Source organism: Cercospora kikuchii (assembly GCF_019650295.1).
Source record: "Cercospora kikuchii DNA, contig_00009, whole genome shotgun sequence".
Lineage (NCBI taxonomy): Eukaryota > Fungi > Ascomycota > Dothideomycetes > Mycosphaerellales > Mycosphaerellaceae > Cercospora > Cercospora kikuchii.
The window spans coordinates 789614-813778 of record NW_025408590.1 but is presented as its reverse complement, the minus strand read 5'-3'; the positions used below and the strand labels follow the sequence as shown (position 1 = coordinate 813778).

Sequence of the window (24165 nt, the reverse complement as noted above, 5' to 3'; positions counted from 1 at the left end):
CACCGTGGCTAAATGGCAGCTACCGCAGCGGCATGCTTCAATACCTTTTTCGCATCATCGCGAACCTCTTCTGTAATCCTTGCAGCTGACTTGACACTCTTTGCTAGACCAACGCCAGCGCCAGCATATGTTGCGAGACGAGCTTTTGCGCCCCAGCCCTCATCGCCCTTCTTCATGGCCTCATCATATAATTTCTGGTTCTCTTCAATGCTCAGGCCATTCTCCGAATCGAACCATGTCTCGTTGAGAACGCCTCTGCCGCCGTAGCGCTCTGGCCAATCTCGAGTACCGCGAAGAGTGTCGTAGAGTTTGACGCGCTTGGTCCAGACACCACCATCGGAAGCACTGAAGACGGCGTCTCGATACCCTTTGGCGATGTTTGCCTCGGGAGCAGATAAGTATCGTGTGCCCAATGTGACTCCACTGGCACCGAGAGCGATGGCAGCGGCTGCTCCACGACCGTCCATGATGCCACCAGTGGCGATGATGGTAGGCTTCTTGATGCCTTTGGTATGCGCCAGGCCGGTGATAGCATCATCCACTTCTGGCACAAGCGGTACAAGGCCAGAGGCTTGTTCCAGTCCATGCCCACCAGCATCTTGTCCTTGTACGACGAGAACATCCGGCTCACAAATCGTCGTCACGTCGAACGCCTCCGCAACTTGGCCGACCTGGATCCAAATCTTCGTCTTGCCATCCGTCACTCGTCTGATCTCTCTCGTCCATTCTTCAAAGTCGCCAACCTGTCGTGGTGCAAACAACCACACCGCAGCTGGTTTATACTTAGCAAGCAATGGCAATGCTTCGTTCAATAGCTCCTCGCCAGCCCATAATAAGAAGCCAATTCCAATAGGCATAACATCGTTGACCTCTTTCAATACCTGTGCCCCGGTTATCTGCTGCTTGGCCTCTTCTAGTATTGATTCCAAATTTGAAGCATCACTTCCGGCTCCTATAAATCCTAGACCTCCTGCTCGAGAGACTTCTGTTGCCAGACTTGCCAAGGCGATCAACCTCATTGGTGCGACACAGACCAAAGGCGCCTTTGTCCACGGGTAGTCTTTCTTGAGCTGGTCCATCTTGACGATTTACGGGCTTGCGTAATGTATGTTTGTTACTCACTGATCTATGAGGGCAGCTATTATATATATGAGCCGCGACTGCGACATCGGCCGAGCATGCTCAGCTTGGGTGTTGCTCATCAGATTGGCTGACGTCGAACTCAGCTTTCTCCGGACTCGACTGCGTCCTACTGCCGGAAAGCAAAAACTACCCGCAGAGCTCGAGTGCCCTTTCGAAACTCGTATCTCCGCATTGTGAAGCGTAGCTAAGGCGCTCTGTGTTGACAAGCGCGGCATCTGCGGAATCCAGTTTATGAGAGAAATCGCAAAGTGATGGGTGTCCGCAAGCAGGGAATCCTCGGTTTCGGATCTGCACGCGACAAAGCATCGCGACCTCCATCACCTGCACGGTCTCCATTCACTCTCGCTCCACTTGCCGGTAAACCATTCACACACTAGCTTTTGCCTACGCAGGGCCGTTCAAGCTTCGCTTTGTTCAGAAGAAACATTCGACTCGCTCTCGAATTCACACGCGTCTACGCATCGCCCGCACTCGCGACTTCGTCCAACTTCGAGTTCTCTCTCTACCGTTCACTGCACTTGACTTTCGAGCAAACCGTTGTGCCAGCGCGCAGCCCATATAAGTTGCGAAGATGAACGCACCAGACAGGTACGTACAGCACAACAGTTGTAGCTCGAGTCGCAAGGAAGGCAGAAAGAGACAGCAATCATGACGGATCGCACATCTCCCGTCCTCACAGGCGGTCAGAACCCGAACTTGGGCTATGATTCCAAAAAGAATCGTACTGCCTTTGGGCTCGATGCCAGCAAATTGCAACATGTGGGGAGCCTAATTGATACAACTGTTGACACTCCAGACAGATACGAATCCTTTCTCCTTGGTGAGGGCGAGAAGAAGGTCGAGGTTGAGCAGGAGACTCGTAAGTACATCTCCGCTACGGGACATAAGGTGTAGTTACTAACATCGATACTTCAGGCGTCCCAAATGCCTCCATGTTCACTTTCAACAAAGAAGACCACACTCTAGGCAACCTGCTCCGCGCAAAGCTCGCCAAAGCCGACCACGTCCTCTTCGCAGGCTACCAAGTACCCCATCCACTCTTCGCGACGTTCAAACTCCGCGTGCAGACGGACGGTGAGATCACACCCAAGGAGGCAGTTGTCACTGCGTGTCAGGACCTCGTTAAAGAACTCGGTCAACTCGACCAGGAATTCACGAAAGAAATGGAGTTGAAGAAGATTGCTGGCGCTGGTGGAGATTTGTAAGAGCATCGTGCGCAAGACATGGTGGATTCATGATACGACTAGTTGATGGGCGCTGAGACTCGGATTTCGTCTCTGATCGCAAAAGCATGAGCGTGGCGTTTGGAAAGGATGGGCTGGGTACGAGAAATGAGAATCCGTCGCGAGATGTGATGGCGCGAAACATGACGCTGCGGAAGACATCGCGCGGCGTAAACGGCATAGAGAGCACGCAGCTTGCGACTTTGAGATACCCATAAAAGCGCTGTGGTAAGCAGAGCAGTTTTTCTGCTTCAGATTCTTGCGTTCCTTCCCTTTCTGTACCCCGCGTTCTCAACTGAAGTTGATTCAACCACTCTCACTTAGCTCCCAGATACTGGTCACATGGCAGTCTGCGCATCTCGCGATGACTGATCCACCGCAGGAGTCAGGAGGTGATCTGCCTTCTTCTATCGATCTGCCCGATGACAACTCGGAACACCAAGAGAAATCTGGAGCTTCTTCCGATGACCCAAATCAAACGCTCGCGCCCGCAATCATTTCCACTCCGCAAGCGGCTACTCCAGCAGTGGATCAATGATACCAGCCCCTGCCAGTGCTGGATATCTCAAAGTACAAGGCCTTTCCGTCCGCAGCTCGACAGCGCGAAATCGACAGAGCTGTTCGAAAATTCTCAGGCAATGCGCAGAACATGTTTGTTCACCACGTCGAACCTGTACTTCAGCATCGACGTGACGATCTGCGCGCCACTGGCCGAAGCAAGAGGCTGCACCACAAGACAGCGGCTCAAATTTGGTTTCTCATGTCGCCGGAGCAGTCTTTCTTCTGGACGCAGAAGGTCACGGAGCTGCGTCTGGCGCTTAAGCAAGGCACGCTGAAGGTAGAAGATTGCTTGAGGGATGCTGGGTACAGTGATGAATGGTATGAGTATCGCCGGTTTGCAGAGATGGCTGTGGCGGAGTATACGAAGCAGGAAGTGCCGGAGGAGTTCCGCGAAGAGGGAAAGCATTGGGTGAAGGACGAGAACATGGTCACTGATCTTACACAAGACGACATCAAGAGCAGCATGGCCGATCAAGCTACCGAAGACGATAGAGAGGAAGATGAGCAAGTTGAGGATCAGACTGAATTCCTCCATTCGGCGACTTTCCCAACTGGTACTGGCGACGACATGCCGCTTCTCGACCAAACGCTTCCCCAGGTCGATCTCGAGAAGGCTGTCTTGCTGTGCACAACATCGATCACGTTCGCCGCAGGTCAGACAGAGAGCAGCCAGCTGCTAGACGTACTCTCAGACCGCTTCGACTATGAACCTCGAATGATGTACGGCAATTTTGCCCACGCCAACTACAAGGAAATCCGAGCTTTAGAAGGCAAACAGCAAGCTGCCAGGCTTCGACAGGTAGCAGATCTGTTCGACGCGACGGGGATGGTTTTGTTCTATTACTATGCATATCCGCATGTATGGAAGCGTCTTCGTCCACCTGAGGTAGACCAGACAGTGGCGAGCGTGGTTCATGAGCATTGGAGGCGTATGAGTCTGCCGCAGAAGGGCACATGGGAGATTTATGGCAGGCGTGCGAAGAAGCTGCTGGGAGACGGGGACGTGGACGGCCTGGATTTGCTTGAGTTGGACAGTATGGATCCTGATGTCTTCGATTTGCATAGGATCACAGAAGAGACACTGGGCTGAGGAGCACCAATGGAAAAACGGCATAAGGGGATAATCAGCCAGGAGTGTGTTCAATACTACTGTGGCCTCGCAAAGAATTGCCAGCACGGGCCACGCATATCCCGCCGACTCGAGTTTAGCTTTCGGGACTTGAGACAGTCTTGGCGGTGATACGTGTGTCGATGGATGATACCAGGTACTCGACGATGCAGGAGTAGTTCTTGCCAACAAACTGTACATGTGCAATTCTGCAAGTTTTCCTTGCATTTCCGTAGTGGTGCTATTTTGATGCATGTGATGGTGACTCAAAAGTCTTAGCGCGCGGTGATCGCTGCCCAACAAAGAATCGGATGTCATCCTGCAGGTGCCCACAGCCCCCCACCAACGCCTGGTAGACATTTCTCCCGACCCAGACATCTGCCCTCCTTTTCTCGTACCACTTGCCTACAAATTTGACTGCCACCTGGTCACTCGCAACCAGCGTCGCCGCTATTCAGTACACCTTGGAACGAGCTTGACACACAATTTTGCAACGACAAAGACGACTGCCCGCGAAGAACAATCGCAATCATGGCGCCCTCCAAAACGTCGTGGGACGATGAAGAGACCGATAGCACGCCCGCATCCTCGCCACCACCCCCGACTGTCGCGCGCCGCGGCAAATTCGATGACGAAGAGGAAGAGGATGTGCTAGAGTCATGGGACGCTGCTGAGGACAGCGAAGAAGAACGCGAAAAGGCGAAAAAGGCCGCGGAAGCGAAGGCAAAGGCCGACGCGGCGGCCAAGGCAGAGAAGAAGTCCAAGGCGCAACGTCTGGAGGAGCTTCGCGAGCAGCGGCGAAGAGAGCGCGCAGAAGCCGAAGATGGCGAGAGCAGCGAGGAGGAAGACGAGGCTTCGCGACGCGCACGACTACGGGCTCAGGAGATGGAGAGCGATCTCAAGAATGCCGAAGACCTGTTTGGTGGTGGAGGTAGCGGCCCAGCTAAGCGCGGCACGAACAAGGCCATCACTGTGCAAGCCGACTCTGAGGACCCGACGAGCGCGATCGATCTTTCGAGCTTGAAGCTGTTCAACCCATCCAGCGCGAAGGACTTTGCCACACTCCGCGAGACTTTGGTGCCTCTTTTCAACAACATTGCGAAAAAGCCTCAGTACGAGCTCTTCATGAAGGAGTTCTCGAAGCAGATTGTCAAGGAGATGAACAGCGAGCAAGTGAAGAAGGTCGCGAGTGGTCTGACGGCCGTCAGCAACGAGAAGCTGAAGGAAGAGAAGGCTGCTGAGAAGGGCGGCAAGAAGACCAAGGCAGCGAAGACCAAAACGACGTTGAATGCAGCTAGGGACACCTCACGCGCAGCGGACACGTATGCTTACGACGACGATGGACTTGACGAGTATGTATAACCCGATCCTTGGAATTGGGTACATCGGGCTAACGCAATTTAGTGGCGACTTCATGTGAGCGCGTCTTGGAAAAGCATCATCAACCGATCATTCTGGGTTTGAATTTTCATGAGTCATTACTGCGATCACGTATCTGAGGATACTGGATGATTCCTACACACGGTGCATGAGTGGCGTATAGGGAAGTACGAGGGCTAGGAAAGAGCCGCAATGGAGCGAGTGCAAACTCAGCTCTCTTTCAGTTCAGTTCTGCTCAGTTTAGCGTTCATGATACTCGTTTAAAAAGATATCCGACTCGACTTGTTTCTTCACCTTTCCCAGGATGTCAGCTGCCACTCTCTGGTGAGGGGCGCGAAAATTGATGGAAAGGATACACATGAGATAATCCCGAAAGCGAACAGTAGGAAGAAAGAACTATAAAGCGAGCCAGCGGTGGCATAGCTTGCTGCAATGGAGCAGAGAGATCGAGATGACTGTTCGAACCCGTACTGCGGTACAATTACAATCTTGCACCCTTTCTCTCAGGCACCTGCTCCCACGCCTCATCAAAGCCCGCACTTCTGATCCAAGTGTCTCCTTGGATTTCGACCGAGTCAATTACCATATGAGCAATCTTCAACCAGTCATCGCCTTCCAACATAAAACCTTTCTTTCCCTCAAAAGGCTTCGATACTTTCTCTGCATTCGCCACAGCACGCACCAATTTCGACGCATGCCCATCATCATCGAATTTACAAGCTCTCGCAAAGACTTCGTCCCAGTCTGACGACTTTCTCGGCGTGTACTCCCGAATTTCATTCAACCTAATCTCTGGCGACTTTCGGGAGGCGTACATGATCAAATCCAATCGGATCTTCCATTCGAGGAGTCGGACCTTGGTTGCTTCGGACAACCACGTTTGACGATTGAAAGTTGGCCAGAAAATCGAGGCGTTGACGCAGTGCATGAAGTAGAAGTCGAACTTGACAGTCTTGTTGGGTCTTTGGGCGCCTGCTGTGTAGAGGATTGCAGCATTGGTCATTTCGGCTGTCTTGCTTTCGAGGTCGGAGGGTTTGATGCGAACTTGGGAGATGATATCTATGAGCGGCTGGGGCGAGCGGGCGAGGAGGCCGTCGCGGATCTTGTTACGATCGGACCTGGAAGATGTCAGTTTCTACAGTACTGCTTCAAGGCATATGCTGCTCACCAATATGGCGCATCGAAAATCTCCTTGTTTGAGCGGAGTTCGTCGAGCAGTTCAACGATGCTCTTGTCGTTTCCGTTCTGCTTTGTGGCTTTCTCGGCTGGCAAGAGTGCTTTCCCTATCCATTCATCGTGGCAACATGCTTGAGCGAGAGCTTCGGCGATGATGGCTGGCTGCTCGAACTCGATCCCAAATCCAAGATGGATGATAGGGTGCAAGAATCCGGCGTACATTCTGACCAACATAGTCTCTGCTCGCTCGTCGCCGGCAAAAACGTACTCTTGCAGAACATCCTGCCATCCTTTCTTGTCGATTTCCTCTTGGAAGAATTCGAGGAAGTCATTGTAGTACTTATCTGGTCCAAGATAGCCGATGAACTTCTTCGGATCGTGGAGCTCTTTTACGATGGTAGTCTGTGGCTTTTTAGCCGGTCTTTGATAGCTTCTGTTTGTGTCATATCCCCGTTGAATATCCTCTGGACTCGCGTTTAGTGACCATATTGTAAGGAGTTGGTGAGCAATGTGATTATGGAAGCCATCTGTATTGAAGAAAATATGATGCTTCTCGTGATTCTCTTGCAGAAGCTCGCTTGCCTTCTTCGTGGATGCTTGCTGGATGTGTTCAAGTGAGAATTGCGGCTGGGTCGTAGATTGAAGCTGGACGGTATTTGCGGTGGCCATGGTTCTGATGAGGTTCGTCTCGACTTGTCTGTCGGCAGTTCGTAATAACGGCCGAAGGTGTCTAAGCATTGAGCTCTAGGCAAATGCTACAATCGAACGGAGTTATATAATAAGGCAATTCCTGATTGGCACCTTCCGTTGTACCTGAGAGCATGAGACCGCACTATCCATGCAACTTAACCTTCCATGACATAGGAAGTACGCCACACAATGTCCGGCTTGGAAGCGGGGCTAGATGAAGTCAAACGACCTGATGCCAGTACAGAACGCTTTCTGTCCAAACAAAATGAAAGTGAGCGTAACGTTTCGGCCTTTCGGAGGGCCACTATGGCCGTGCTGACTATGCGAAGTCGAAGTTGGCAAATGTTCAATCCTTCGAATCTCGTCTGTGGTGCAGAGGTCGCGAATCCGATGTGAGCTACGCCTGATCAGGATACGGACAGCGAGGTGAAGCTGCTTCCAGCGAGGACTCGATTGATCGATCCGACTACTAGTGATCTGTTGATGAGTTCACAAATCTCGTGATCTTGTACTTCTGTCGTTGTCTTTGCTCACACCGCAACGGGCAGGAGACAGCAGCTCCTTGGCATCTGGGAAAAGCGCATGGATGACTCAGCAGCACTTTTTGATGCACCTCACACTTTCGCTCGCCCAAAATCTCCCACTCAGGTAGCAGACATGTGAACAACATTTCCCCGTCATGGCTGTCCAGCCAACTGATCACATCGCCCACGAGCTCCTGTCTCGTGCACACGAACCCGAAATCGCGAGCAAGATCTTCAGCGACAAAGTCAAAAAGATCCCGCTCTTGCTTCGCCCAACTTCACCAGATCCAAGTGTCAACGCGCGAGCAAAACGACAGTACGAACGGCATCAGAAAGAGAAAGCGAAGCGAAAATCCAAGAAGCCCAAACCGCTCTCTGCGAAGCAGAAACGCGCACTCGGTATCTACGACATCCCGAAAGATCAGCGAAAGTATGCTATTTACGAGCCGCTGCATCGTATGTGGTGCGATTACATGCGCGAAATTCTGGGGTTGAAAGATGGAAAGACGCATGTTGAGCCTAATGGAGCTGGACCCATGCTTGTCACGGCTGACTATCATGGTGCGATGATGGAGATTGTCAGAAGCAGGTGTCCAAGTAGAGTGGGATTGAAGGGGATTGTGGTGAAGGATACGAGGTTTACGTTTGAGATCATCACAGCGAGGAATGAGTTGAAGACTGTCCCGAAAGAGCACACGGTCTTTCGGTTTGAGGTACCATTCGAGGAGAAAGGTGGAGTTGAGGCGGAGGAGAAGGACAGGATGAAGCCGTTGGTCTTTGAGCTATATGGGCATCAATTTGAGAGTCGGGCTCCAGATCGTGCGAACAAGAAGTTCAAGATGCACATAGATCCCGATATATGAGAACAAATGCTCCAAAGAATGAATGCACTCAAGCGCATTACCAGGTCTGCCCACATCTGTGAGCACATGCTAGGCTTGACAAGCCGTGCTTGCTGATGCTACTCCAAATGTACTTCATCGGCAGGGTTGACATGAGAGGCGAGACGCGTAGACGGCGGATGCAAGTGTAACGCGAAGTGAGGTAAGAGACAGGACAAATGAAAGACGCAATGAGGCAGCGATCGAATGGTTAAGCGGCAAAGTCACGCAGTGGTGAAGCCTCCATTGAATTGATCTTGCTCATGCTTGAGAAGAGCTCCGATAGGCCATAATCTTATGTCTGGGTATCTACTCAAACCACCAGCAGCCGTGCTCATTTGCGCCAAGTTCCCATGCTTTTCATTGAGATTTCGTAGGCTGATTTCTCAAGCCGTCTCTTTCGCAGAATGCATTTATCGCACAATACCCTCGAAGCGGTTCTTGTACCACTTGACAGTCTCGTCGCGGGTGATGCGGTGGGAGGCACCGATTCTAGCCTTCGCTCGGCGACGCTTGGAGACACGCTCACCAGGGCGGGTCCTGTTCAGGCTTCGTCAGTAGCCATTCTGCTATTCGAAGTTTTTTGCTCAGAGTATACGCACATGCAGCAGTAGAAGTCCATTCCGTAAATACCGATCGCTGGGTCGTACTTGATACCCAAGTCGATGTGCTCGGAGATACCGAAGCCGAAGTTGCCAGTCTCGGAGAAGTTGCGCTTGCGGAGCTCGTACTCCTTGACCTTGAGGCCACGCTCGAGGATCTCCTCGGCCTTTGGTCCACGGACGGTGACGTGGACGGCAATCTTTTCGTTACGACGGATACCGAAGGTACGGACGGTGTAGCGGGCCTTGCCTGTATTGACCTGTTAATCGAGATTGCTCGGTGCAAAACTTTGGCAGAACCGCATTGATGGCGGCCAGGAGTGTACGCACTGTAGACTGGAGTCTGACCGCTCAGCTGCTCGAGCACCTTGGCGGCACGAGTAAGTCTGTCACCAGACTCGCCGACGGAGATGTTGAGGACGAGCTTTTGGATGCGGAGCTCACGCATGGGGTTGGCGGACTTGTCGCTGCCGCCCTGGGTCTTGACGGCGGAGCCATCGGCCTGCTGTGTGGAAGATTCGCCCTTTGCCTGCAATCCGCGATGGAATGGTTAGCCAATGCACTTCCTCTCCCGTACCGTACACCATTTTCGCATCGACAGACGCTTTTCAGATCATGTTTCAAGAGAAGCAGATCGGGTGCAGTCGTAGAGAGGCGCGCATGGTGTTGGCGACACTCACCATTGTGCTAGTGAGACGGCTGGTCACGTCCTGGTTGTGTTGTGTTAGTACGAGCAGGTGCTGAAGCAGAGCAGTCGAGGTCGCTTCGCAGCGCAAAAGTGAGGGTGCTGATTCAAAGTGGGCGCTTGGCGCCGCTAACGTCGGCACTAGCCGAGCGCAGCAAAGAACTTTGGCTGCTGCGCGGTCAGGCACATGCGACATCCGCACATCTTCGCTCCCACGTCCGACTACAACTTCATATCCGAATACACGCGTGGACTCGCTGGGAACTTCCGACCAGGATCGAAGTCGTGCTTAGGCGCGCATTACCGCCAAGATGGCGTCAACCCAGAAGCAGGGCAAGATGGTGAGTCTCGACCCATTTACTCCACTTCAAAAGGAGTCCTGCGTTGACAGAGACAGCTCGCTGATATGATGAATAGCAAGGCTTCGTGAGTACTCCTCAATCCCGCGACCAGAATGTCTCACTTACATGCAAATCAGATCAACTACCGAATGCGCGCAACGACGAATGATGGACGGCAGCTAGTTGGACAAATGCTTGCTTTCGACAAGGTAAATGGAGCTGTGGAAAGACAGGAGAATCTGTGCTGACGATCAGTAGCACATGAACCTCGTCCTCGCCGATTGCGAAGAATTCCGAAAGGTCAAGAGGAAGACCAAGCAAGGCGGCGCCCCAGGCGCGTCAACAGGCGCACAAACGATCGAATCCGAAGAGAAACGCTCTCTCGGCTTGGCCATCGTACGAGGCGCCAACATCGTGTCCTGCTCCGTCGACGGACCACCACCCGCCGACCCTTCTGCACGACTCGGACAGAGCGCACCCGGCGGAGGACCAGCTGCAGGAGTTGTACAGGCAGGCCCAGGAATCGCTAAGCCTGCAGGCAGAGGAGCTGGTATTGGATTGCAGGGCCCTGCGGCGGGTGTTGGTGGCCCGGGTTTCCCTGGTGCTGGGTTTGGACCTCCAGGTGGATTTCCCGGCAGAGGCGGTCCTGGGTTTGCACCACCTGCTGGCTTCCCACCGGGAGGACCTCCAGGCTTTGCGCCACCTGGGTTTCAGCCTCCGCCGGGTGGTAGAGGTTTCCCTCCTGGACCAGGCGGTTTTGGCAGGTAGAACGTGGAAAACGGGAGAAGGACTGGAGAAAATATTGAGACAAGACACGATGAAGACCTGGGTTACTTCTCGCGTCGCATTCGAGGCTGCTGCAGAATTTGGACAGACCACGCTGTTGGTCAGCCATGGCAGTAGACCCATGCATCACAAACACTAGCAGACGGTGGAGAGCAGCCGGGGGGTCGAACGTTCTCGACCGCCGCTGCGGTCCTCGGAAGAAATCTAGCATCAGGGGCAGAATTGACGACGAGCTAGGTATAGTATGACACTGCAATGCAAAGAACTCGCAGACGCTTCACCTGATAACTCGTACTGCTAATCAATCACTGTTCTACTGACTACGCTGTTCGTATTCTGTTCATAGTGCGTTGTCATGGCTTCGTAATTTTCGTCTCGCAGAAGGGTATCGGAACGCTCCGTCGCAAAGCAAATTGCAAAACCGCTCAAGACCCAAAAGTCGGTGTCCGCATGCAGCCGAAAGGGCTGCCATCATAAGAACAATGCGCCCAGTCCACCTAGGATAGCCACTCCAGCGAACCCGACTCCAACAGTATCTGCGGCGCCCGAACTGGTAGTGGCCGCACTCTCAGTCGTCTCGGATCCGCTGGCAGTCTCGCTCGTCATTGTTGGCTGGGTTGTACGCGTTTGCTCAGAGGTTGAGGAAGATAGCGTGTACTGCTCCAATGGCACCGTGGTCCCTCCGACGACGACTTCACCTTCGCTCGCGACCGAGACACGGAGCCCTCCAACCAATGCGCCTGCGCCTTCTGCGGTGAGTGAGTAGCCGGCAATTTGGACGTAGCCTACACAATTGAGTCAGCTCGGTTCAAAGTGGCGGAAGCTTGGTTGCGCACCAGATTGTGAGGTTATGCCATATACACCATTCGCGCCCGCGGTGAAGACTCCAGTGTATACGTCTGTGACCTGCGACTCTGACGCCGTCGTGATCGCGCTGCTTGTAGCGCCAGTGGCCATTGTCATTGGGGCTTCTTGTCGCCTGAGGTTTGGGACAAGAGCTGCTGGCGCTGGGTTCGCGTGCACCGCGACATTCAGCAGAGCGAGTGCGAGGGTGCTGTATATGAGCTGCATCATGCTTGATGTGATCGCGTTGTAGTTCTGTTGAAAAGTCCAATGTTGATAGTTTCTACTGGAGGTGAAGTGTATGTCGGCAAGGTCTCAGGCGCCTTGTGGGCTGAAGCTAATGACCTTGACAGCTAGGAACCTTGGAAGCTTCTGAATTTCTGGAGAAGGATGTGCTTGCTGGGAAGCCGCCAGGGAGCAAACAAAAAGTGCGAGTTGTGAGCGGATATGTCAATGGGAAGCCACGAAACCTCGGAGATCTTCTATACAGCAACCGTGCAGCATGTCCTATTGGTAGCTATCATACTCATCGTTTAAGCTATACCGCTTGCATTCGCGAGTACGCGGCACTGAATGGTCCTGGACACGAGGCCGCGACGCCTCTGGAAGTCTCGACGCGACTTTGGCTTAGCTGCACCCCGCTTGAGGCTGGGACTCGTGCACTGATGTTCGGGAGACAATCAAAATCCTTATCATTGCGCCTTCACAGTTGAAAGTGCCCAGCGACCAAGATCGGTAGACGAGACAGGTGGAGACATACCCGTGCAGAAAAGGAAGCTGTGATTGTCGCTCGGGGTGTAGCACCGAGAGCTGCGAGGTGAGGTGCAAGGATCATATGGTCGCAGTCCCACAAGCGATCAATAGTCCCACCGCGCTACGATTTTCTCGGCATGGGGGTCACCTTCTTCCCAACCACACCTCATGTCTGTACACTCTCTGATATTCAAGACGTTCTGCACGAGCCAATGATCGGCTGCCTCCGTCTCATGTCATGCTATTGCAGCACCGACCAGCCCTAGGCCTTCAAGTGATGGCATGTTCGCGTACAGCAAGACCACCACAGAGGACACAATGATGTAGCCATACTCTCTCGCGAACATGGCATATCGCAAGAAGTTGATACGGACCTCTTCCTCAGAGACAAAACGACAGCGAGGAGGTGCGACGCGATGGGACAGGCCCGGACACCTGTTGTGGTAAGACCTTTCAATTGTAACGGAGAATAATTGGTGCATCGCGCGGATGTCAAAACGAAGCCACACAGCGGAATCGAACAGAGCGACAGTCGGGCGCACTGGCTCAGCAAACCGATGCTATATTTGAACGACATTCATTGAGCTCGGCGTCAAATCAGCAGGCAAATCAGCCATTGCCTCACATATGTCTTGGCACGCCGTCCATCAAAACAAGAGCAAAAAGACCAACAAACAATAATTGCATACGTCGCACACCGCGCGCACAAGCTGGTTCGCACAAGTCCATTCCAAAAGCAAAAGAAATGACAAAAAAAACGTACACCTCCGAGGTCTTCCCAGTCGGAGCTCGCAGGATCTCTTTTACTGATCAATGGAAACAGTGACAGTCCTGGGTGGAAGACTAATCCTTTGGATTCGAATGCCCTCGTGCCGGAGTCGGGTAAGCAAGCCGTCATAGTACTAATCTCGTCGTTGGGGCTCACGATCTTAGCAGCTAGGCAAAGCGTGATTTTGTCCCCGACTGTTGTGGCGTACGTGGCAGTGTAAGATTTGAAGTCCGTTATAACTATTAAATTTGTGGCTGAGCTGCCGCGGGGTAGGGAGGACGGCGGCGCGGGCGGCGGGAATGCGACGAGGGGGTGGAGAGGCGGGAGAATACGCTTTGAACAGAAGTTCTACATCTTGGCGAGGCGACTGGTTATTAAGGAGAGGCGCTGGGCCATTTTGGGTCGCGCTCAAGCATGTGCTATGCACGACTCGATCTCAGGCTGTTGTCTACCAATCCGCGGGACCAGGTGAAACACTTGCAAGGGAGATCATGCTGCTCCCCTACAGCACAAGATGAGAAAGGGTTCCACCACAGTTCATCGGCCTGAAAACCACTGGAGGACTCGAGCCGATATGAACCTTGCAGTTTTCCGACGTATGTCCAACTCTTCCGCATGCCACGCACTCGACAACGTGATATTCGACCCTCTTCACCTGGCTCGGACGATGAACCTCCCACTTACAGAAACGGCTTTCTTCTGACCAAAACCTGCAACTCAGCTTCGAGAACTGCTCTTTTGGGAGGATGTAGTCCTCCACACGCAGCCAGTCGTCCTTCTTCACGACGAACTCGTGATCTTTGCCAGCGGCAGATCCAAACACGAGGGCTTTCACTGGTGGCTGCGAGCCAAGCATCCTCCTCCAGCTAGCTTCAGGTCGCTCGAACGCCTGGATCTGCGACTGTCCAGCAACGAAATAACGAGCATGGCCGTATTGAATATTGCGTAGGAGCCACTGTTCAGCGCTGCCGAATAGTGGGTTGCTCGCGACATGAACACGCTTCGGTGCGTGCTCCTCCACGGCGAAGAAGCCATCGTAATCTGCCTCTGGACCTGTTCCTCTGAAGAAGTGCACCTCTGGTCCGGGCAGCGGCTGGAAGAAGAGCGCTTGCTGGATCGAGGCTGAGTTGTCGATGACATTCTTGAAGTGCTTGCACACCTGAGGCATGGTGATGAGTAGGTCTTTGAAGGATAATTCGAGCAAGACACTTTCCAGCAGCTCAACAATGTTGAACATCCGCTGAGCTCCATTCCGATCTCCCGCTCCGCCGGCACTGGACGTCGCGACATCTGTACGCTTATGCTCCGGGTCGAGTTCAGCTGCTGAGGTGTTCGAGGCGCTACTCATTGCGTCTCCGGGGCCAGCACGCTTCGCAGAGAGTTCGAGCGCTGCGGCAGATGCCTTGCGCTTGAGAAAGGTCGGATTAGATGTCTGCACGCCACTCAGTTGATGCGCACTGCTCACTCGAAGCGAGGACCATACCATGGTGCTCACTCTCTCAGAAGTCGAACAGTTGGTCGCGGTTCCAATGTGGGTTGCACGAGTTGGCAAGTTACATTGTGGTGGGCGAGAAGACAGCCAACAGGGACATCCTTGCCGTGCCAATGAAGAGCTCAGACGTTTCACATGCAAACCCGCTACATTCGCTGGATGATTTGTAAGATTCGATCCATCACCTTCTTCGAGCTCAAATGCACAAACAACAACCTTATGTGGCTTCTGGCTTATCACGGAATAAGGTGCACCCAATATATTGGATTGTCTGATGGCCATATCCTCGCCCTTGCAAGTCGGCTCAAGCGGCATATAAGCTCCAGCTGTTTGCATGGCAAACATAAAGACTCTCCCTCATTCCGGGCGGGCATTGCGGCCGATCAAACACCATGCAGATGTAGTCGGCGGCCGCAGCCTTCCGCACTGAATCGACACAAGCCGTATTTACAGTATCAAGCTCATGTCTTTCCCTAGGCCTGATCAATCACATAGCCTTTCAGGCCATGGACGCACACTGGTGTTTCTTGAAAGCTTCCAACTCCACTGGCTTCCGCTTGTAGCGATACCTCAGCTCCTGACGCAGAATTGTATCCCAAATCAAAACCCCCTCTTCCTGCTTCGCAACCTCCCAAGCATCGTACATACGATCCAACTCATCACGCTCATTCTCGGCCTCGAGGAAGTGCACGGAAACGAGCGGCGGCTGGCAAGCGAGCATGCGACAATAGCTCGCCCCTTCACGAAGAAGTGCCTTCTTGCGCTGCTTTGGCAGATTGACGTGCGCGGTGCTCGCGCCGCGTTTCGTAGTCTCGTATCCCTCGAGCGCTTCAAGATCCTTCCGCAGGCGCGAAGTCATGAAGAGATTGATGGTGACTTCGATGCGCTTCGAGTCGTCGTTCTCTTCGACGAAATAGCCCTTGCGCAGGACCGATTTCACGTGTTGTGCCCACTGGCCCTCCTCTGGGATGAAGAAGAGCTTCCGCTGTAGATCAAGCGACAAGGAGATCACGGCATGCCATTGCTTGCACACTCTCGTAGCGTTGAGAAGCAGGTCTTCCGGCGACATGTTTGTGAAGATGCGTTCTGCGAGCTTGTAGATGCCGAAGACTCTCGTTTCTGGTGTGCTTGGTTGTGAAGGGCAAGAGTGCACTTCAAGCTGGTGGCCTGGTAATGGATCTGTGGAGTCCTCGAGTAGCAGTCTTCGCGCCTGGGTGCCAGCTCCTTCTGCCCGCGTGTCCTTGCCTCTACTGCGGCCTTTAAAGACGACCTGCGCTAAATCCCAATCGCTCTCGGCGTCTTCAAGCGCGCTCGCTCCAGAGACGTGGCTCTGCGTCCAGAAAACTGCTGGCGGAGAAGGCGATAGCGCTTCCCTGTCTGCCATTGTGCCGACAGTGCGCGGCGTATCTGTTGATGCGTTAGGGAGCGGCGCATTGCATGGCAGAGGGGAAGACTTCCTCAAGGCTGTTCTGTGGTTGTCAATGATTTGTGGAGTGGGTGGCGGCGCGGTTGCTGGCGGCGAGCTTGCAATGAGAGCAATCACGACCGGGGTGCCACGATTCAGCTGCACTTCACACAAACGCCTTCGCAGGCTAACATTCGCCTATCCGAGTTCTCCATATTGCCTTCATCGTTCGATCCAGATATGCAATCTAGACGGCCCCGTGAACGCGTGAACGGGTAGTCGCCGCTTGAGGCTCAGCTGCCTCTGAGAATGATGGGGGAGTTGAATACAGTCTGGGCGCACACTGCGTATCGTAAAGCCAATGAATTCATGCCGCTCGCGGCGAATCGGGGGTATCTAGGTCTAATTCTAGTCAAAGCCGCAATATGCGAGCACACCACCCAGGGTATCGAAGCGTATGTATCGTAAACAAGTCATACCACATGTTGTTGAAAATGTCATGATGCTGTGCCACTCAGTTCTCAATGCCAATGTGCACATTCTTCTCGCTCTCTGGGACGTGCTTGAGCTTCTTGTCTGCCTCCCATGTAGGCAGCTCGTTGACCGCGTCTTCGAGGATCTGCAGCGCGCTCTTCAGCTCGTCTTCGGTGATGACGAGAGGTGGAGCAAGTCGGATGATGTTCTCATGCGTTGGCTTGGCCTAGTGCTAGTCAGTACAATGTACAAAGCGTGAGTTGAGGCACCACTTACCAATAGGCCCTTCTCCTTCATGAGCAAGCACAGCTGATACGCAGTCTTGCCTCCTGTCTTCGACTCATCTATCACTATGGCGTTGAGCAGACCCTTGCCTCGCACCAGTTGGATCATGGAATTCTTCTTCATGATCTGAGCGATACCGTCCCGGAAGATGTGGCCGAGCTTTTCGGCTCGCTCTGTGAGATGCTCCTCCTCCACAATCTCCAATGCCTTGATAGCAACAGCACTGCCAAGTGGATTGCCTCCGTATGTGCTGCCGTGAGTGCCAGGTTCGATGGTGAGAAGCACCTCTTTCGAACCGAGAACCGCTGAGACTGGGTACATGCCTCCGCTGATCGCCTTGCCGAGCAAGACTAGATCTGGCTTGATACCGCTCCACTCGTGGCACAAAAGACGTCCTGTTCGCGCAATTCCGGTCTGGATCTCGTCGCAAATCAGGAGTACATTGTGCTTCGTGCAGAGTTCCCGCACTCTTTGAAGGTAGCTCTCGTCTGGAACCACGATGCCAGCCTCTCCTTGGATAGGCTCGACCAAGAATGCAGCAGTCTCCTTGCCATGCTTCTCCAGTACTCGCTCCAGCGCATCTGCGTCTCCAAACGGAATTGGCTCGTTCGTGACTGGGCAGACAGACCCAATGCCTGGCAGATATGGCCCATAGTTGTCTCGGCTCTCTGGATCCGAAGACATTGTGATTGCAGCAAATGTCCTACCGTGAAAGTTGTCCTGCACGCTGAAGACCAGTGCCTTGTCTTTCGGAATGCCCTTCACCTTGTAGCCCCATTTTCGTGCAACCTTGACTGCAGTCTCTACAGCCTCAGCACCAGTGTTCATGGGCAGCACCATGTCGAAGCCCGTCATCTTGGTGACCTTTTCCGCGAACTTTGGGAACACATCGTTGTAGAACGCTCTGCTGGAGAGCGTCAGACGGCTCGCCTGGTCTGTGAGCGCCTGAATGAGCTTGGGGTGGCAGTGTCCTTGGTTGACTGCTGAGTAGGCGGAGAGGAAGTCGAGGTAGTGCTTTCCCTCAGGATCCCATACTGAAACGCCCTTTGCTCTTGCGAAGACTATGGGCAACGGGTGGTAGTTGTGTGCCGCGAACCGGCTCTCTGAGTCGATTGCCTGCTGTGACGACGCAGCGTGGTAGGCAGAAGCGTCGCTCGAGGGTGTGAAAGTGGCTGCTTTGGCGTTCAGCGCGCCGTTGGTCTTGCTGTCGTTCAGCATATCGTTGATAGCCATTGGCGCCATGTTGATCGCAGGTATCGTGAGTCGTGTTCTAATTGTACCTATGGTAACGAGTAGTGGTAGCAAAATGTCCTAGGTGAAATGATTGTGTGGAGACGTGAATGCGTAAAGTGAACAAAGAAAGAGGACAGTCGAGATATATACTTTCCTGGCATTCCAAGGGTCGCTGGCACGCGAGCCTCCGCCTCCGAATGGGTTGACCGCCCGCCAGATCATTTGCCCCGCGAGAAGGCTCGATGATAGTCCGGGCCCCACCGCCGGCACAAGGTTCGCCTGGTCCTGCTCATAGCGATGTGCTGGAGGGCTCGTCCTGCTTATAGAGGACAGCACGGCGTACGCCTGCACTTAGGGGTCTAGTCGGTGGTCCAAGTGTTATCATGTGGCACATGAAAACGAAGCGCTTACCACCGGCGTTGCTGATGCTATTACGTTTCGTGTCATTGGTTCTGGTTGAGGCGTGAAAAAGCCAGGTTTGCCAAGCTGGTCGCGGCACGTGCTGAACTTGCCAAGGTAGCCTCGAGTGAGGCAGCCAGACGACATCTCCTGTCATCTGTCATCAACGGAACGCGAACATGGTCGTGGGCCCGGACAATCGGAAGCGTAGGGCTCACACCAAAAGCCGGCAAGGCTGTGGAAATTGTAAGCTGCGTAGCATAAAGGTATATGGTTTGCAATCAGTGCAGTTCCCGTTGCCCCGATCCTATTGATACTTGCTCTCAGTGCGACGAGACGAAACCCAGCTGTCAACGATGTCAGTCATACGGTCTGACCTGCAAATATGGAGACAAGACGTTGGAGATGCAGTTCCAGGGTGCGCAGAGCTTCCAGACCCATGTTTCGCCCTGGATGGAGCAGCCTCCAGTTCCAACTCCAGACAATAAACTTGACGTCGAGAAATTGGTCAACCAGCTGGTAGACGCCCCTCTGCACCTCCACGTGGATCGATGCGCAAAGTCGCCCGAGTTTATGCGTCTCGACAAATCACACCTGGGCCTACTGCGTAAGTTTCACGATGAATCGGTCCTTACCATAGGAACCAAGGAGTCGGTCGTTGTGTACCAAAGAGTGATGACCTTGGCAGCAACACGGTTCGCGTATGCCATGCACGCAGTATTGAATTTCACGTTGCTGCACGCCAGATATGAACAAGAACCCTTTCAGGCCGAACAATCTCGCGCGGAAGCATATCACGGCTACCACGCGGTGGCATTGTTTGGCGACGCACTTATCAAAGAATGCCATAGTGAAGAAGAGAAAGATGCGCTTTGGGCCACTGCGGCTATCCTGGGTGCGATCTCGTTTGGCAGCAGTGAAGCAACCTCAGCACGGCAGTCCTGGCCGCTTCGAAGTCCAGAGGCTGGAGATCTGGACTGGCTCAAAATGAGCGATGGGAAGAAACAAGTTTGGAAAATGGTCAACCCTCTGCGGGAAACCAGTGCATTCCATCCCGTGCTAGAGCTCGAGATGAAGAAAGACCAGGTAGCATATCATCGCGCGATGGATCCTGGTCTTGACCTACTTTTTCCATACGTAACAAAGCTGTATAACCTCGACAACGCAATACCTGATGGCACAGTCAAGGACCCATACCGAGAAGCAGCTTCCATCATCACGCGCTTGCTGCCGATTGACCCCACTCATTCGACAATCATGTGGTTCTTGGCTTTCATTGGTCACATGGAGTCCGAGTTTCGACATCTGCTCGAGGCAAAGGATCCTGCAGCACTACTCTTGCTTGCATGGTGGTATGCAAAGCTCATGCCGTACGATGTGTGGTGGCTTGGCCGAAGATGTATGTTCGAGTGTCAGGCGATATGTCTGTATCTTGAGCAAACACTGCCTGCAGATCACGAGACTCGAAAGCTGCTAGAGTTCCCGAAGAGCTGCTGTATACGGAAGCAACAGCAGGAAGTTCAAGCATAGACCGCCTGCGAGGAAGCGACTCTATACAACGACATTCGCTATCCGGCCAAGACTCAAATGCAGCTACGTCTTTGTGTGAACATGGCAAGTCAATACACTATGGACCTAAGCTGATACGCAGCCAGCTGTCGGATCGCAGCCTAGAAGTAACCTCCTGGATACATCTCTAAGCGAGGTTGCTGCATGTCCATGAATTGATCCATGGCGGCATCCATCCACACGTTTCCAGCTGGACCACCCCATCCACCACCATATGACCAATAATATCCCGGGGCTTCCTGAGAGCCATGGCGTCGCATAGCATCGACGCGAGTATTCCACGCCAGGACTTCGTTGCGACCCATGTAATCGTAGCCCGGGGGCCCACGATACGGAGTCGATCTGGAACCTGAGTAGGATCCGCGGGAGCCAGGCCAGGGCTGCATGACCTTCGTTGCGGTGTCGGTTTCTGTCAATTCGATAGGATGCAATATGCGGAGAGTCTTGACATCAAAGATGCGCAAGAGAAAGAGGAGGAAACATGATCGGTGTGTGCAGGCTCGATACGACTGCTTTCCTGGACGTATACAACGCATCACCGCCACACACTGCTTCAGCGGACGTTCCGATACCACGTCGCCATCATTTGCCTACCGCGATGCGTTGGACTGTTTGCGCGCCACGTCCTGACTGGTCGCTTACAAGCAGCTCAGCGACAACATTGGTGTAGCAGAAGCTGAGGATGATAACGAAGCGCCGAACCGCCGGAAAGAGGAGACCGCAGTGATGAGGCCACAAAAGATGCATCCGCTCATAACATTTGGGAGTTACAGTGCTTACGACCAAAGAACAGAGAAGTGATCATCTAAATTTTCCAAATGTGGCCTCGAACATACCTTAGGGCAGTATGTCCTCAAACCCCATGTCCTTAACTTTCTACTTTGGCAGAACCATTCAATCATGGCACAGCAACTATATATGCTACACCCGCCCTTCCCTCGTCACCTCTCTCCATCGAACATTCGACTCAAGCCAGAAACTATGGGAGCTGAAGGACCAATAACCCAAAGAATGGAAAACGCATCAATGCCCACACAAAACACCACCACCATGGAACCTTCACCTCGCCCAAAAAGAACACCAAAAGGAAGGCGCGCCTTCGACGACAATGCCGCAATCCTCCAACCAGACAACTCTGCACTTCGTCCCGCCAGAGGCACCTACTCTGGCAAAGGCAAAGGCCGTGGAACCGAAGTCCCAATCACGCCGCAAATTCCAGACAAGAACATCGTCCCAGGAAGCAACCCACCAAGAAAAGAGACCTGCGCTTGGACGCTTCCCACCTCGGTCGCGGGAGTCGATTACCAGACCATGCGTGCAGCAGCAACTCTCATGTTTTTGAAGGAAGAGTCTGAGGAGGTTTTGGCAGCTGAGAAAGAGAGGGCTAATCGTGAGCAGAAGGAGGCAGAGGAAAGGGGGTATGTTGAGGGTCTGGTGCATGAGTATCAGAGGAAGAATGCGGAGAGACTGGCTGAGTATCTTGCGCAAGGCCGAGGGAGATGGGGATGAGGATGGGAGGGAGACATGATAGAATGAACAGACTGGTATATGTGTGTGCAGAATGTAAAGGAGAAGAGGGAAGGATGATAGCGTAGAATAGACTGCTAGATGTGTGTTTCAGAATGTATTGGAAGATTCTGTTTGGAATTCTGTTCTCGTAAAATGTACTATACTGGCTTGTATATGACCTCTGCGTGTGTTTGACATGATGGATCTTGAGAGTGCTGCTTGCAGAGTACAAGGGTGTGCGCATCTAGCCTGAAAGATGGAGAAAGATCTTGTTTGAAACTCTGTTCTCGTAGAATATTCTATGCTGCGCTATGTAGAAAGCTCCGCGCGTATTTGAGAGCATGAGTTCTCAGTGTCGCGTTTAGGAAACCCGCGCGGCGCGTGTTCCGGCGAGCAGCAGCAAAGAAACAAATGCGCATCGTCGTCCCATCTCCTGAGTTGACTACCTTTTCTTTCCAGATGCAAAACGCCCTCCATAAGTACAGAGCGAGGAAAATGAAAAGATCATCAGTCAGTTAAGCAACAGAAACCAGTATCAGTGAAAACTCCTTCGCTTGCCATGCGGCCCTCTCTTTTTTGCCTCCGGTGTAAAAAATGGTCATGTCGTGTCGCTTTCTTGGATCCTGCTCGCTGTTTGATCGTTGTCGAAAGTAGCCGAAATCGCTGATATGTGTTTGTGGAATGTCTAGACAGTCACCTCATCCACTGGGTATAGGTGACTTGCGAGCAGCTTGTTCATGGTGAACATGTGCACTTTGTCGGCTTTGAAGACTGCTCGCATTTTGTCGTCGCACACGATTTGGCGCTTGTCGTTGGGGTCTTGCATGTCTCGCGCCTTGACATAGGCCCAGATCTGCTTCACCGTTTGCGGACGTGAGAGCTGAGTTTCGCCCAGCATGGCTGCGAGTGGCTCTGAAAGTGCCATGGGTTTCTGTGAAGACGTTAGTGGGCAACGGACGTACGATTTCACTTCTGACCCTGCTTACGTGAAAGCCACCCTTCTTCTCCTTCACCGGCTTGTCTCCGCTCTCGACAGCACTATCGTCGTCGCTATTGACCTTGGCCGAACTCTTCTTCTTGGGCTTCTTCGTCTTCGCCGCGGGCGCTTTCCGCTTTGCGCCTCCACCACGCGTCGAACGCGCTGATTGCGCGTTGAGTTCCACAGCCAGTCTCCTCGCCATCTCCTCATCTGTCTCGGCTTTCTTCTCCTTCTTGACTTTCTTTGGGGCCGGAGAGTCCTCCACGTCACTCAACTCCTCGCTATCCGCTTTGCGCTTATTCGAGGCCGATGGGGAGTCTGCGTAGCCATTGCTCTCGCTCGCGTCGCGTTGCCCGTTGCCGTTGGCAGTAGGAGCGGGCTCGCTATAGCCACCATCCAGCCTCTGTTTCTCTTGTGCCTTGTCGAAGCGGTTCATAATCAGTTCGGTGATGGCTTGCTAGAATCGCTGTCAGCGCATCCTCCCCATCTCGCGGGCCCGAAACCCTACCTTCTGGCTAGAAAGATCATGACCGACTTGCTCTTGGAGCTCTTTTCGTATGCGTTTGGCGGAAATAGTATTGAGGTCGGAGTTGGCCAAGACATTGTCAATGATGGCGCTGTAGGCCGCTTGCTGTTCGAGAGGTACTGTGAAGACATTTTGGTTAGCCAGAAATATTCCACGGGTATGGATGAGTGTCTACAGGAGTGCAGCGCATGGTTGAAGCGCAAGGCATGCGCCTGTGATCGCGGAGGGAGAGCACTTACGAGCGTCGGTCATGGTGGGCGCCTCGGTGCTTGTTCGCCGAATGTTCTGAGCCGAAGGAGAGCGCGATGGCGAAGGAGCAAGCGGAAAGTGAAGATGGCGACGTTTGCGCGCAATGCGTGTCGCGGTTTGCTGTAGCGGTCGACAATGGCCAGCGGGCGGTTGATTGTGCAGAAGCGGGTCTCTGTTGCGGGTTCCAGAAGCGTGACGAGCGTGGCTGGTGAGAGGTGAGCCGACGTGAACTCTGAACTCAATCAAACGCCGCCCGTCTTTCTACCGTCTGCTTGGCGACTGACAACCCATTCACCTCCGCCTCGCTGCCCCATCAACGCGATTGTGTGCACGACTTGGCAGATACGGACAAGTGAACATCAGATCGGGTGGAGCAATCTTCACGTTCCGTCGTGCTGGGATCGCACGTTCCTTTGCTCGGCTACTGTGCAATGAGACAACTGTGTCACTCTCACTGTGGAACAGGCACGCGGGCGCCGGGAGGCATCATCATCAAGTCAACACTGTTGTGAGGTTGTATCATGTGCATTTGCGCTGTTTTATATAAGGTACATTGCTTTACATTACTCATTGAAGGCGT

General features: G+C 53.2%; 15 protein-coding genes across 15 annotated transcripts; 7 read left to right on the top strand and 8 right to left on the bottom strand.

The window, feature by feature from the left end:
- Positions 1 to 8: 8 nt before the first annotated feature.
- CKM354_001243200 (uncharacterized protein) lies at positions 9 to 1079 on the bottom strand (the record flags this gene model as incomplete). The annotated part of the gene is made up of 1 exon (XM_044807954.1): positions 9 to 1079. One exon carries the CDS (start codon positions 1077 to 1079, stop codon positions 9 to 11), a length of 1071 nt encoding a protein of 356 aa, XP_044663889.1.
- Positions 1080 to 1714: 635 nt separating this feature from the next.
- On the top strand, positions 1715 to 2348 carry CKM354_001243100 (uncharacterized protein; the record flags this gene model as incomplete). The annotated part of the gene is made up of 3 exons (XM_044807953.1): positions 1715 to 1731; positions 1944 to 2002; positions 2059 to 2348. 3 exons carry the CDS (start codon positions 1715 to 1717, stop codon positions 2346 to 2348), a joined length of 366 nt encoding a protein of 121 aa, XP_044663888.1.
- Positions 2349 to 2730: 382 nt separating this feature from the next.
- Positions 2731 to 4017, top strand: CKM354_001243000 (uncharacterized protein; the record flags this gene model as incomplete). Its single annotated transcript, XM_044807952.1, has 2 exons — positions 2731 to 2892; positions 2938 to 4017. 2 exons carry the CDS (start codon positions 2731 to 2733, stop codon positions 4015 to 4017), a joined length of 1242 nt encoding a protein of 413 aa, XP_044663887.1.
- A 549-nt stretch (positions 4018 to 4566) lies between these two features.
- Positions 4567 to 5397, top strand: CKM354_001242900 (uncharacterized protein; the record flags this gene model as incomplete). The annotated part of the gene is made up of 1 exon (XM_044807951.1): positions 4567 to 5397. One exon carries the CDS (start codon positions 4567 to 4569, stop codon positions 5395 to 5397), a length of 831 nt encoding a protein of 276 aa, XP_044663886.1.
- A 499-nt stretch (positions 5398 to 5896) lies between these two features.
- On the bottom strand, positions 5897 to 7260 carry CKM354_001242800 (uncharacterized protein; the record flags this gene model as incomplete). Its single annotated transcript, XM_044807950.1, has 2 exons — positions 5897 to 6533; positions 6584 to 7260. The coding sequence occupies 2 exons, from the start codon at positions 7258 to 7260 to the stop codon at positions 5897 to 5899; spliced, it is 1314 nt and encodes a 437-aa protein (XP_044663885.1).
- A 700-nt stretch (positions 7261 to 7960) lies between these two features.
- CKM354_001242700 (RNase P/RNase MRP complex subunit) lies at positions 7961 to 8668 on the top strand (the record flags this gene model as incomplete). Its single annotated transcript, XM_044807949.1, has 1 exon — positions 7961 to 8668. The coding sequence occupies one exon, from the start codon at positions 7961 to 7963 to the stop codon at positions 8666 to 8668; it is 708 nt and encodes a 235-aa protein (XP_044663884.1).
- A 431-nt stretch (positions 8669 to 9099) lies between these two features.
- Positions 9100 to 9736, bottom strand: CKM354_001242600 (uncharacterized protein; the record flags this gene model as incomplete). The annotated part of the gene is made up of 3 exons (XM_044807948.1): positions 9100 to 9226; positions 9289 to 9538; positions 9619 to 9736. 3 exons carry the CDS (start codon positions 9734 to 9736, stop codon positions 9100 to 9102), a joined length of 495 nt encoding a protein of 164 aa, XP_044663883.1.
- A 548-nt stretch (positions 9737 to 10284) lies between these two features.
- Positions 10285 to 11082, top strand: CKM354_001242500 (uncharacterized protein; the record flags this gene model as incomplete). The annotated part of the gene is made up of 3 exons (XM_044807947.1): positions 10285 to 10314; positions 10452 to 10523; positions 10573 to 11082. 3 exons carry the CDS (start codon positions 10285 to 10287, stop codon positions 11080 to 11082), a joined length of 612 nt encoding a protein of 203 aa, XP_044663882.1.
- Positions 11083 to 11571: 489 nt separating this feature from the next.
- Positions 11572 to 12171, bottom strand: CKM354_001242400 (uncharacterized protein; the record flags this gene model as incomplete). The annotated part of the gene is made up of 2 exons (XM_044807946.1): positions 11572 to 11885; positions 11937 to 12171. 2 exons carry the CDS (start codon positions 12169 to 12171, stop codon positions 11572 to 11574), a joined length of 549 nt encoding a protein of 182 aa, XP_044663881.1.
- Positions 12172 to 13967: 1796 nt separating this feature from the next.
- CKM354_001242300 (uncharacterized protein) lies at positions 13968 to 16341 on the bottom strand (the record flags this gene model as incomplete). Its single annotated transcript, XM_044807945.1, has 2 exons — positions 13968 to 15283; positions 15474 to 16341. The coding sequence occupies 2 exons, from the start codon at positions 16339 to 16341 to the stop codon at positions 13968 to 13970; spliced, it is 2184 nt and encodes a 727-aa protein (XP_044663880.1).
- A 535-nt stretch (positions 16342 to 16876) lies between these two features.
- On the bottom strand, positions 16877 to 18363 carry CKM354_001242200 (ornithine-oxo-acid transaminase; the record flags this gene model as incomplete). The annotated part of the gene is made up of 2 exons (XM_044807944.1): positions 16877 to 17062; positions 17113 to 18363. The coding sequence occupies 2 exons, from the start codon at positions 18361 to 18363 to the stop codon at positions 16877 to 16879; spliced, it is 1437 nt and encodes a 478-aa protein (XP_044663879.1).
- A 569-nt stretch (positions 18364 to 18932) lies between these two features.
- On the top strand, positions 18933 to 20283 carry CKM354_001242100 (uncharacterized protein; the record flags this gene model as incomplete). The annotated part of the gene is made up of 2 exons (XM_044807943.1): positions 18933 to 19019; positions 19081 to 20283. The coding sequence occupies 2 exons, from the start codon at positions 18933 to 18935 to the stop codon at positions 20281 to 20283; spliced, it is 1290 nt and encodes a 429-aa protein (XP_044663878.1).
- A 140-nt stretch (positions 20284 to 20423) lies between these two features.
- On the bottom strand, positions 20424 to 20858 carry CKM354_001242000 (uncharacterized protein; the record flags this gene model as incomplete). Its single annotated transcript, XM_044807942.1, has 1 exon — positions 20424 to 20858. The coding sequence occupies one exon, from the start codon at positions 20856 to 20858 to the stop codon at positions 20424 to 20426; it is 435 nt and encodes a 144-aa protein (XP_044663877.1).
- A 445-nt stretch (positions 20859 to 21303) lies between these two features.
- On the top strand, positions 21304 to 21831 carry CKM354_001241900 (uncharacterized protein; the record flags this gene model as incomplete). The annotated part of the gene is made up of 1 exon (XM_044807941.1): positions 21304 to 21831. One exon carries the CDS (start codon positions 21304 to 21306, stop codon positions 21829 to 21831), a length of 528 nt encoding a protein of 175 aa, XP_044663876.1.
- Positions 21832 to 22516: 685 nt separating this feature from the next.
- On the bottom strand, positions 22517 to 23588 carry CKM354_001241800 (uncharacterized protein; the record flags this gene model as incomplete). The annotated part of the gene is made up of 4 exons (XM_044807940.1): positions 22517 to 22762; positions 22818 to 23267; positions 23319 to 23455; positions 23576 to 23588. The coding sequence occupies 4 exons, from the start codon at positions 23586 to 23588 to the stop codon at positions 22517 to 22519; spliced, it is 846 nt and encodes a 281-aa protein (XP_044663875.1).
- Between the last annotated feature and the right edge of the window lie 577 nt (positions 23589 to 24165).